This window comes from Drosophila busckii, chromosome 3L (assembly GCF_011750605.1).
Source record: "Drosophila busckii strain San Diego stock center, stock number 13000-0081.31 chromosome 3L, ASM1175060v1, whole genome shotgun sequence".
Classification (NCBI taxonomy): domain Eukaryota; kingdom Metazoa; phylum Arthropoda; class Insecta; order Diptera; family Drosophilidae; genus Drosophila; species Drosophila busckii.
In genome coordinates, this window is record NC_046606.1 from 19,114,440 (window position 1) to 19,126,780 (window position 12,341).

At 39.2% G+C, this 12,341-nt stretch overlaps 1 protein-coding gene across 1 annotated transcript; it reads right to left on the reverse strand.

Annotated features, from left to right (window-relative positions):
* Positions 1-1,589: 1,589 nt before the first annotated feature.
* Positions 1,590-2,656, reverse strand: LOC108599203 (serine protease 28). Its single transcript, XM_017985999.2, has 5 exons — positions 2,652-2,656; positions 2,091-2,354; positions 1,962-2,031; positions 1,769-1,873; positions 1,590-1,704 (listed from the first exon to the last, which is right to left on the reverse strand). The coding sequence occupies exons 2-5, from the start codon at positions 2,351-2,353 to the stop codon at positions 1,684-1,686; spliced, it is 459 nt and encodes a 152-aa protein (XP_017841488.2). The 5' UTR covers position 2,354; positions 2,652-2,656; the 3' UTR covers positions 1,590-1,683.
* Positions 2,657-12,341: the final 9,685 nt, after the last annotated feature.

Sequence of the window (12,341 nt, forward strand, 5' to 3'; positions counted from 1 at the left end):
CAACACCAAATACGTTGGCGGCATCGTTGCTAAGACTGAGCACAGCACAAGATTTATATCATAATTTATTTATTAATTTCATTAAGTAAATTTTATTTGATGAATGACTCTGTCTCTCGACTGCCCGCTAGCAATCGCCGAATTTTCATTATTCCTGCTACAACGACAACAACCGAAGCGAGCTCATAAATTATTTACCAAATTGCATGCAAAGCAGTCAAAGTGTTCAATGGACTTACACAGGATTTCAACTACTACATAATGCAAGAAATTTTAAATACGTTTTAGGCCCACTGAGATTTTATTCTCATGCGCTTGGAATTAAAATTCAAAGCCAGTTTCACATTTTGGCATTATTATTTTTGGGCATTACTGAATGACAATGGATATTAAAATTAATATTAATAACAGCTTGACTGAATAATAACTATCAATTTGGTTGTGCATAAAACAATGATTAAAAATGCATTGAAATTTATGTGCAATCATAAAATTGAAATGCAGCCGCTTTATAAATTTGGCAAATAAACGAGTTAAAATCATCTGAACCGTTTGATGCTGAATGCTTAAAGTTTGCACCATCGTTGTTGCAACAACTGCAACAAATGAACAGCCACAAAACACAAAATAATCAAAAGATCACAAAACTGACGACTAAAATCAATTGCGACGTTAAACTTTAAGACCCCATCAGCTATGGCCAAGACGCGAGCGCGCCGAAGAAGGACGAGGTGGTGCAGGGGGGGAGTCTGAGCTTAGCAGAGGCTGCTTTGTTTTGACTTGTCTACCACTGCGAATTGCTAACAGAAATTGAAGGTTTCAGCCGTTTGTCTGGCTGGCTGGCCGAAAAAAGAAAAAAAAATTGCAGCGACCGTTGCCAAATTCAATGGATTTTACTTTTCGCTTTTCAAAACTCAACGCTAGCTGCTGTCGTGACCAATTAGTGAACCGATCCGCAGCCGAGTGGACGCGGGTGCACAGGCGCACTTCAGCCTGCCCAGGCAGCCTTGCGACTTCCAACTGGCAACGGCCTGCCAAAAGGAATAGAGACAGCACCACTGCAACTTGCAGCAGACAACGGTCCGCACTTTGCATTCAAATATTTTGTGACACAAAACGTTTGTGCCACAGTTTGGGTGTGTACCTATGCCAGGCGTTCCTCCAACACGCTGTGGCATGCCACGGCTGTGAGTAACCAAATATGAATTTGTATTGCAATTAACCCGCAAGTCAAACTAAGTTTTTCTTAAATCTTTGTACACTCTATGAGTTAATTTGTTGCACACTAGTCTCAGCTCGAAAAATAACTTTTACGTTTAAAATAGGTTTTTATTATTTAGAAAAGAGTAAAAACCATAAACCACATCTTATTTATTTGAGTTATTACTTTATCATTAGCTATTCTCATTATTTATTCCAAGTTCTTAGCTCCAGCCTTTGCCTTGATCCAGTCCAAATAGGCTGACACTCGAGTGAAATAGGAGAGCTCGTTTTTCGGACAGTGCTGAGCGCTGTTATATGAAGCTAACCCCACCACTGTGACTGAATTTTCTACGGAAACTGCTAAGGGTCCGCCGGAATCTCCGTGGCAAGCAGTGCTTAAACGATTGATCACAGCTATCTTTGTTGGCTCAAAGAGCACCGACATTGTAGTTACGCGATAAAATTTTAGATGAGGTGATTTTATAGGAACATTATAGTTGACTGGATGCAGTTGAATTAAAAATATAAGTTAAGGAAGATTAAATAAGCATTAATGTCGACTTACAGCCAGTTGTACCCCACCCAGATGCAACAGCTTCTTTGTTGTCGTAGTTAATATGGGGATCAGGAAGTTTGGCGGGTTGAATATATTGATTGAACTGCAGTTGCTCTGGAAGTTTAAGAATCGCAATATCATTAATTTTGTTACGAATACAACTCCATTTCTCATTTATTATAATATTTTCTTTTTTTAGCACCATGCGTTGTTGTCCCTTTTCGAGTTTCTTCGAAATATCGATAATACCAAAAGAAAGACGAAGTGTAACGCTGTAGGAAATGTTAGTTTTTAAATATTTATTTTCTTAGATTACAATTACGTTTCTTACGGATTCAATCGACGCAATCGTTTTCCTACACAGTGTGCTGCTGTAAGAACTATTTTCTTCGATATTATAGTGCCTCCGCATAGTTGATTCCACTTCCGAGTGGTTGTATTCCACACTTCCATATAAACTTGGTAAGGAAATTGTTCAGGCTCTGCTTCCAAGCCATTAACAATGCGTTTCATATGTGCTGATCGAACTTCGACATTATTTTGGAGCATATAATAGACCAGGCATATCAACAGATATGACACTTTAAGTTTCATGCTATTTGTGAAAGATGAAATTAGAAAATACAGTATAGCATACGTAAACAAATTACAAAACCATGAAAATACTCTAGCAATTAATCTTGCAGATAACAGCCTAGAAATTAGAAGGCTTAAAATCTTAAAACATGTTCTTGATCTCCAGTATTTGTAAAACTTTAAATAGTATGTAATAGAATAGTAAGCTTTATTGAACTGTCATGTAAATATTAGTCGTAAAATTTACTTATTGTCACAAGACAGATTGTAAATAAAATCGTTTCAAAAAAAAAAAAAAAAGTTTCATGCTGCTTACTTGATACTTTACTAACAAGAATACTTTTCTAGCATAGAACTCAAGCTTTTATAGTTGGCGAAACCATAAAGGTGAGCACATATTTTTGAAAAGTTATTAGTTAATTAGTTTTACTTCAAGTTCAACTAATTTAGTTACATAATATAATGTAGATAATATATGTGAATACTTGGCCTCAAACAATGCATTATTTATGCCCGACTATTCAATGTGAATGCGACATTGTTGTAGACAACGCGTTCAAGTTTCTTTAACCTGACGTTAAGTAAGCTATATAAAACAGTAAGAATTTTTAACACCAGCAAAAATATCCATTTAGACTTATTTACTTATCTAATTTATTCAATTTAGCTTCAAAGAGTAATTACAAAAAAAAAGATCCTCAGATGCTAATAATTTGTAAAAAAAAAATTGTATCTTAATTTTTTAAAGTTTATTTGCTTATTATTATTCGGAAATTATTTCAAGCTTTTATACCTTGAATATTGTCAGTTAAATGTCACTAAATTGTAAAACGGCTATTTCCGCCGAGAAACGACAAAAACTATTTTCCACTTATTTGCTTATATCACATAAACTGTTTATATTTTAAATCACTTGTACTTGTACATAGAACAAATTTAAAAAAGTGACGTTTTGCTCGAATTTTGTTGCCGAGATTCAAATTATGAGTTTCAACACAGCTCGTAGTTCTTGTTGAACGTTTAAACACAGATATGTATTTAGGTCCTTCATAAAATAAAACAATAAATGATAAAAAAATATAGCATTTTTTAAAAATAAAGCATTTTTTCGAATCTATTTGCCTTCTTTGCACCTCTCTTGCAAGCCTGATAAAACCAGCTAGAAATTAAACTCATGTTTAGATGGAAATTTTTCAAAACGTTCGGAATCGCTGTTTCATAATCCGTTTAAACAGCAAATGTTAGAGTCAATATACATAAATATTTGTTGTTAACTGACCTCCGTCTTGAGTGTCATCAAAATGAACAGGAAAGGTGTTATCTAAATATACTTAGTGAAATTTAACAAATTAATAAATAATTACCTTTTGCATATGCTTAATATAATTTAATAAAAGTTGTTTAAATTCCCCAAAAGTAGCATCTATTAAAAAATATAGATCATGTTCCTTAATATTGGGTTGCATTAAGGTGACGGTAGCGTATGTACATACATAAACATTTTTTGCTTGCTAGTGGCTTAGCATATGTATTTATATATGCATGTACATATGTATGTATATTCGGAAAAAGCATGATATTTCAATATAAACTTACTCAGCAATTACATCATTAAACAATTTTTTCGTTTCTATTGTCTATTTATTATCTATTTCCCCTATGGCAATAATCATTTGTATTTACACACCCTGGTGCATATGATTATGTGCTATATTCTTCACATTTGAATCAAGCCTGCAAACTTCCAATATTTTGACGTTTCGGCTTATGGTCTTCTTTCGAAATTAAAAGTTACAACAAATATTTATATTTTCTAATATGATTTCGAGAATAGTTCTTTGGATTTTAATTTAAATAATAAATAACGGGATTCATTGCAGTATTTTTTGTATGTTTTCGAATAAAAAAACGAAACGGTTGCCGTCATTAAATCGCACAAGCAAATACATAGAGTACCTCACGTCATAAGTCCGTGCGGAGATACATTTGTCGTTTGTTGAGTGGTGGAGTTATGTCGTTTTAAAAGGATATATGTATCTCTGCCGCTCAACAAACGACATATCTTCGCGCGGAGACATGTCGTTTGTTGAGCGGCGGAGATGTGTCGGCGGAGATATGTCGTTATCCCAATTATTTCTTAACCAATGAGAGAGTTAATCATGGGACGGAAACTTTATAGGCTTGGCTTCTAAGCACTTAATGGTGTGATCCATTTGTGCTGACAATTTTTTGGAGAAGGAAAATCATCAGAACTTAGATACTTCCTACCCAAAAAACACGAACTCTTATAACTCGAAACTCATTAGGCGAACCAGATTTTTCCTCAATTTTATTTTCAGTTATTTAATAATTCGGTTTTCTTCTAGTTTTAATGAGTTTGTTTCGATTTACATTAAATTCGTAAAAATTTCAATACAACATTGTTTGCGAGATCACGCTTAAATTGCTAATACCTGACATGGGAATGTTTTTAACACTTCTGTTATGTTTGGACAGCATCGACAATGTCTAACAAATGGCAACAAACAGCCGAGGGAAGGCGGCAATGACTTGAACAAATGCCAATGCCAATGCATTGAGCTTGCCACAAATGCAGATGTAAGATGCAGCTCATTCCCATCCACATCCTCATGCTCATACATTAATGCAGCTTGTCGACGATTTCAAGTTATCCATTCTTTGGTTGTGCCAAAAGCAATGCGCATATATTTATATTTGCCAAGTGTTCAGGTGCCGCTGATCGACGTGGTTTTTGTGGCTGCTGAGGTGTCGGTTGGCGGGGCTCTTGGCCAATATCAACACCAACTGCAACAACAACAGCAACCAGCAGGTGTTGCTAAAGGATAGAAAAGTGAAGCGAAAAGTCAATGCCAAATTGATTTGTCAATCGCTGAGACTGCAACTTGCGCACATTTCGCTGGCATTTGAAAGTCATTTGAATAAATTTCTGACTATCCCAGTCAATGCTATCCCATCGTCGCCAGCTCTCGATATTTTGAGAAAGTATGTCACATTACGTTTTACTAGAGGTTGGCGGCAAAAGCTGCTGGTTGCCAGCTGCAAACAGTTGTCGTTGTCCCTTCGCCAATTTGTTGCTGACACTGCTGACGACTGTGTCGCAGCCGCAGCCCAAATGGCGAAAAAGAAAGAGAGAAAGAGAGAGAGAAAGAGATAGAGATAGAGAGCGATAGAGAATGGCTACGACAGAGGATCGAGGCTTGGCCGTTGCAGGGACAGCCAGCGCTTGGCAATGGAAGCGCATAAAAACTAATTGATTGGATGCCAAGATGTTAAGCGCATAACGGCAGCAGCAACAGCAGCAAGCCAGCAGCAGCAGCAGCAGCAGGCAACAGCAATCGTTGTCAGCGGACTACAGCAACAGTTGCGGTTGTGCAATGTTTGAGGCGTTGTCAGTTGGTCTCTTGGCCCCAGTTTGGCTTTTCAGCGACTTTTATTCAATTTAAATGCGCTTGCAGCGTCAATTGAACGTAGCACGTTGCATGTGTGTGTGTGTGTGTGTTTGTGCATGTTGCATAGACCCGCCCAGCTCAGAGCTTATACACTGCTCGCTTAAATTAATTATTTTTTATTAACTTTTCGCTTATTGATGACATTTTTCACATTGCCAACATTCCCCGCCACGCAACATATGACAAATTTGTCGCATGCGATTTTAGCCACTGATCGTTTGGCATTTTTTCATGTTGCGGCTGCGCATCAAACTTGATGGCAAGTTAATAAAATAATATTGCCTGCTCCAGGCTAAACAGTTGCTCTTTAAGACATAAGACAACAACAACATTGAAGAAATCTTTAAGGCTGAGTACATTCTGCAGTTAGTTGTTTATATATGAAGGCTTGGCTTACAGTGCTAACGGACCCTTAATCGCTGCGTACGCTTATCGTGCAACAGCAACAACAACAGCACTGAGCAACACCTAAGCATTTATCAAAAGTTATTGCAAATTAATTGCAATCAGGCTGTCGCAATCTGCAGCCTCATCTCGAGGCGATTTCGAGGCCCTTTGGCATTTTTGCCAAAATACATACATAATTCTTTTAGCTGGCTACGGCTGCTGCTGCTGCTGCTGCTGCTGCTTACCACAATTTATTGATGCCTTATTAGCTGATAATCACAATCACATGCAGAACCTTGTGGCATGAGGCATCTTCAGCGGCCTGAGTCTGTGTCTGTGTTTGTGTCTGAGAACGGTAAAAAGACTTGACTCGCTGGCATATTAAAGTGCATTAAGATAATTGAAATTGGCCAATATAAAATGTTTTCCCCCACATAATGGCCACATTGTTGTTGCTGTTGCAGTGGTGCAAGTGCAGGGCTGTGGCAAATATGTTTGCCGTGTCAAAAACTTGTTTGAAGTGTTGAGTATCGCGCTTTTGGCCAATTGTCAGACATGCGTCAGCCCCTGTGCAGATATGGCCAGCATCAATGGAGCTGTTCTTCTTCTGCTTCTGCTTCATCTTGCTGTTGTAGTTTTTTGTTCGATTTTTGGCTTTTGGACAGTTCCAGGAATCCGCACTGATATATGGCCAACTGGTTGCTGAAATGCTCTTTTCAATTTTCATATTTCTGCTGTCAGAAACAAAGTTTTGATTTAGCGATTAAATTGCCGCATTGTAAGCCTTTATGTATATGAGTTATTAAAAGGCTTTCTTTCGATAAGCCAAGCTTATACAATGCCATAAATTGACTTGGCTCTTAAATTTAAGTGTTTGTTCAAGCAAACTATTCAAGGCGTTGCTGCAGAAAGCGCAATCCCGGCGAAGGAGGACATCTGATAATTGCTTGTGGCTTATATTGAAGAATACCATTGACCCGCAAACGGGTCGTGCAATTTGTTCACCACTGAATTCTCTCCGTGATGAGTTGATAGATAGATGCAGCACTTAGTTATGCATGGCCTGGTACATTGTCCGACTCTTTATGTGCGCATTTATGACTTGGTAATTGCTTTGGTCGGCTACTTAGGCTTCAGCACAATTGACGCAACTCATAAATCAGTTAAAGGGCTTGGGCTGCCAACAACAACCAACTAGACGCGGTACCTGAAGGAATGCCTCAGTGTCTATGTGCGTGTGTGTGTGTTGACAGTTGCACCAGGAAGTAAACGCTGCGCTTTCCAAGAATTTTTGAGGCGTAGCAACTGTTTGTGACAAGTTTTGATTTGTGTCGCCAACGTTTATGAGCTTGTTTCGCCAAAGACCCACCAGATACCAAATGCAGATGTGATGCCCGTGTGGGCTTAAGACCTAAGGCCTGGACTGGCATTTGCTTGGCCGCTCACTCTAACGGCCGGCGAGGCAGTCAGCGTGCCGAATGTTGTTATCGATGACATTAATAGCGATTTGAGACTTTCATCAATTACATGGCATTGTGCCCATTGGACATGGCCCAAAGCACACCTTGCCCTCCTGCTCGCTCCCCCAAGCGAAGTCGAGGGAGCTCTCTCTACCTACGCATATATCCGACTGAATTGTAAATTATTACAATGCAAATGATTTGAAAAGCCATGTCATATTGTGTATATGATGTAAGGCACTGATAATGCCAACCAGGGAACCGCCTGGCTCCAGCTCTAGACCGTTTATGCACAAGGTTTTGTATAAAGTTCAACGCATTCAAAGTCATGGCCAACAACAGCTTCAACAACAGTAACAACAACAACAACAGCAACGACAACAAAAGCAACAACATCAACAGCAACTGCAATGGGACAGAGACTGACTGGTAACGTTTAAGTACGAGTAATTTTGCGAATCCAAGTACCGTTTGGAGTTGTTTTCTTGCCTTAGATTTGCTTTTGGGTTTTGGGTTTGGGGCTTGGGATTTGGGTTTGCCTTGACCACCACCAACGTCGTTGGCAATCAAGTCAACTTGCGCTGAACTGTATTAACTCTTGTCTGTCTCACTGTGTCTCTCCTGACAGCAACTTGGTCTTGAAACTGCATTTGCTGGTGTCCCAAGAGCGCCAACTGTTGCGGCGGCTGCTGTCAGTTGAATCTTCCTGTTTGCACAAACGTCACGTTCAAGTCACGTTTCCAACTGTGGACCCTTGTTGCCTCTGCCACTGGCTCTGCTTATGCTGGCTTCCCTCTCTCTCTCCCACTGCTCTTGGTTGCAACCATCAATGGCGCGGCATTTAGCTGCAGTTGATGTTTCCCACAAATTTCAGACCGACTATTGGGCACTGGGCACTGGGCATTGGCGTAACGCAACAATTTCACAATCACCTGACAATGTGACAGGTAATAGTCGTGTCCATGGCATAGACACACCAGAACTACCACTAGGCCTATAGAATTTGCATACACGCTACTTTTAGCCCCATCTGAGATGTAATTTTGCTGCCAGGCCAGAGTATTCATTGGGCATACTCTTCTCAAGCCAAGCTCCAATCCAGCTGACTCGCGAATCTATTACACCAGGCAGCACACTGTGATAAGTAATTGCATTGCGTTCCATGCGAGCACAATTTGGGGCAGGCCAGCACCAAAACTTCATTCATGAATTGCACTCCAGTCAGCGTCAGAGTCAGAGTCAGAGCCAGAGTCCCAGATGCAGCTAAAGCTTGTGACCACATAAATTGCTGAGATTTTCCGTACCATTGAATACTGCTTGTTATTAAATGTGTAGCCCACATGAGAGGCAATTTGCAAAACTGTTAAAACGAATGGATGGCAACACTTCAACTATAAAAATATCCGTGTGGTTCTCAATATGAGCAATTTTACAAAACATTTAAAGAGAAAGGCAATGTATTTAATCTAAAAAGTAAAGAAAGCGTCAAGTTGTTGCTAACAAATTAACAAAAACTGCAAGTTGCTCGACCGTCTTTACCCAGTAAACTTTTTCCATGGCCATATATTTTTAAATCAATTCTATAACTTTGTCCGACTGTTGATTGTTGCTACTTAAAAGTATAAGCAGTTTAAAAAGATGCAACTTGTTTGCAACTGCAATAGTTTCTGATTTCTTAAAAAGGAAAGAAAAAGTTTAAAATATACAAAAGGTAGCATATTTACTTGGAAGAACTATAATAAAAATAAAAAGTATCTAATAGCTTTTCAAAAGATATAAGCAACAACGTTTAGAAAATAATTCATAAATTAATTTATAGTAATAATAATTTACAAATTTCTATCAATTGAAATAAAAATATAAATACCCCATCCATTTTCCGTATGGTTTCTTTTTTATTATCATAGTGATGCATGATCGTCATATCAAGTGAATTAATAACCATTTGAATGTAGAGATACCATTAACTCGAGAAGAATAAACCAAACAGCTGAATATTGCGTGTATATATTTGTTCTATTACTGATTGAATGAGCAATGTCCTTTAATTATAATAGGCTTTAAATCGCTTTGGTGCATATGAGTCAACTCATATTGCTGGTCTTTAAAGAATATGTTGTTTTACATAAAGAATGAGACAACGTAGCTTTAATTAATAATATATGTAGTACTGTTTGGGATACTATTGAAAGGCATCGCAAACACGACTCACAAATACACACATAATACCGAAAGACGGACATGGATCTATTAACTCAGCTTGTCAAGAATATATACTTTATGGGGTCTGTCACGCCTCCTTCTCCTTCTTACTGTTTCTTAAAAAAATAAAAAAAACGTATAAAATGTAGTTAAAGACAAATATTTTCAGAAAAAACTGTATTATAACGTCTCCTATAATTAAATATTAAAAGGGAGTATGGTACCATCGCCATTATGGAATTTCACCCTTATTTATACTAAACTACGTATAATCGCTTTGGCGATCTGGATGGACCTGTGTATTCAACCTGATTTTTGTTTAGCATGTATAAAGCAAGTTCAGTCTGGTTAAAATCTCCAAAATATTTTTGCGTCTGCATGGTTATATTTCTATTTAAGTATGGATTGAAATTATTTGAGTTTAGCAGGCTAGGTAGCAGACTTAAATAAATTACTGCTTACTAGCACATTTGCTTTGGCTCATATCTTTGTGGTCTAATTGTATGCAGAAGTCTGCTTGCTACATAGCTGTGACGTTTATGCGAATCGGAGTGTGATTTGGGCTGCACACAAGTTGGTTTTGGGTTACAGTTTTGTGCTCAGGATTGTATTCAGACTTCGAGTTGGACGGTGGACACAGATAGGTCTGCGCACTGCGCTTGTAAGTTCCTTTTGCCAATCTTTAATAAGAATCAAACACTAGACGAAAAATTTAAAGCCATTTGGTATATGAGCAACTTCGACTTATCACTGATCGTGCCGGTAGGTAGGTAGGCAGTAGTAGCCCAGCAAGGTGGGTAGACTAGAAACTACACTGGGAGAGAAAAAGAAAGGAAGAGAGAGTGAGCGAGAGAAGCTCATTAAAGGCTCATCTGGTCAGTACTGGAACTAAGCTGGGACTGGTCGCATGCCAATCATGCTCCACTTGGACGCTGTACCAGTGTCTGTGTTACCGCTTAGCTGTCCGCCCAGCTGTCCAGCTGGAACAGAAGTTCTTGTTGCTTGTTTCTGTTACTTGTTGTGCGCCTGGTCGTTGAATATTTCAAATTGCAATCAGTTGGCAGGCATCTTGCGGCAAGAGTCTTGTCCCGGCTACTGGATCGTTGATCTTTTATGATCAGCTGACAGTTTGCTCTTGTGCATCGCCCAGATGTAGCCTGCTTCATTACAATATGTTCGAGAGAATAATTTTGGATAGTCAAAGGAATGTAACCGAAGAAACTCAAGACTTAATATTTAAATTACAAATTTAAATGCTTAGCCATTTCTTGACAATTTTATTGTTAACTAGCTGTTAATTATCGAATTGCAACCACTTAAAAAAAATAAGATCATAATTAGGTTTAAGTTGCTGTCCCGTTTCCGTTCGCGATTGCAGCTGCAGCAGCAGCTAATTTATGCGAATCGCACTAAGCGAAGCGTATTGGAAGGACAAGAGGACTTTAGCCATTGAGAGGACAGTTGGTTGGCTGGCGGCCACTTATGAAAATTGGTTTTTTACACTCCATTCTTGATGGAATGTTTATTGAGCTGTCATGTTGTTGTTCGACTCGGCAACAGGCTCAATAATTTAAATATCAAAATTGTTAGCAATTTGCACGCCGAACAGCAGCAGCGCTACTAACAACAAAGACAGAGCAACAACAGCAACAGCAACATCAACAATTGCTAATCAAATTAAGCAATTATCTTGTTACGAGCACAGACGAGGAGCGATGGCAGCACATCAAGTGGCCCGATTGGCCCTTCGTTTGCTCCTGCAAAATCTCAGTGCACGTGTCTGTGTGTGTGGCCGTGTATGTGGTGTGTGTGTGTAAGTAAAAATAGCTCACACCTTTTGGCCGGCTGCTTGCTTAGCCGCTTGGTAACTTTGGCGGGGCAATAGGCGTTGCATGGGGCGGTGAGAAAGAAACAACTACAACAACATGCAAAGTGGCCATTGTGTGATGCGGCATAAAGCCCGCAGAGTTTATAAAGTCATAATAATGCCAGGGAAAATACGCTTAAAATGCAATTTATCGCAACAGCGAAGCAAAAGCAACAATCCTGCGAAAAATTGATGACGACGACAGCAACAGCAGCAACATACAACAGCAACAAGTTGCCGGCTGTTCAGCAGCGAACGGTCAGGCATCAGCGTCAGTCATTTTAACCAACTGAGCAGCGTTTCAAGCTGCACTTGGACTTGGACTTGGCCTTCCTGCGGCGTTTAAGACTGACGCCCGCCCGAATGTTGTGGTTGTTGCTCTTGCTGTTGCTGGGGGAATGGCAACAAAAAATTAAGACATTTTATAAATTGCGCGATGTTGCGGCCGCCGCCTCCTGACTCTGACACTGGCACTGGCACTGGCACTGGACATGGAAGACAACCCTTAATGTGTTGCGCACTGTATTGCGATTCGTAGCGGCACTGACCGAAACATTGGGCCCATCAACAACAGCAAACAAGGTTTTATATTGTCCAACTCATTCAAGCAGCAGCATCAA

Excerpts from the sequence above, each read along its gene's own strand:
- LOC108599203 (XM_017985999.2), bottom strand. The coding sequence starts at position 2,353 with ATGAAACTTAAAGTGTCATATCTGTTGATATGCCTGGTCTATTATATG. Across the intron at positions 2,032-2,090 it reads CGATTGCGTCGATTGAATCC|CGTTACACTTCGTCTTTCTT; the intron begins GTAAGAAACGTA and ends CATTTCCTACAG. Across the intron at positions 1,874-1,961 it reads AAAAGGGACAACAACGCATG|AGCAACTGCAGTTCAATCAA; the intron begins GTGCTAAAAAAA and ends TTAAACTTCCAG.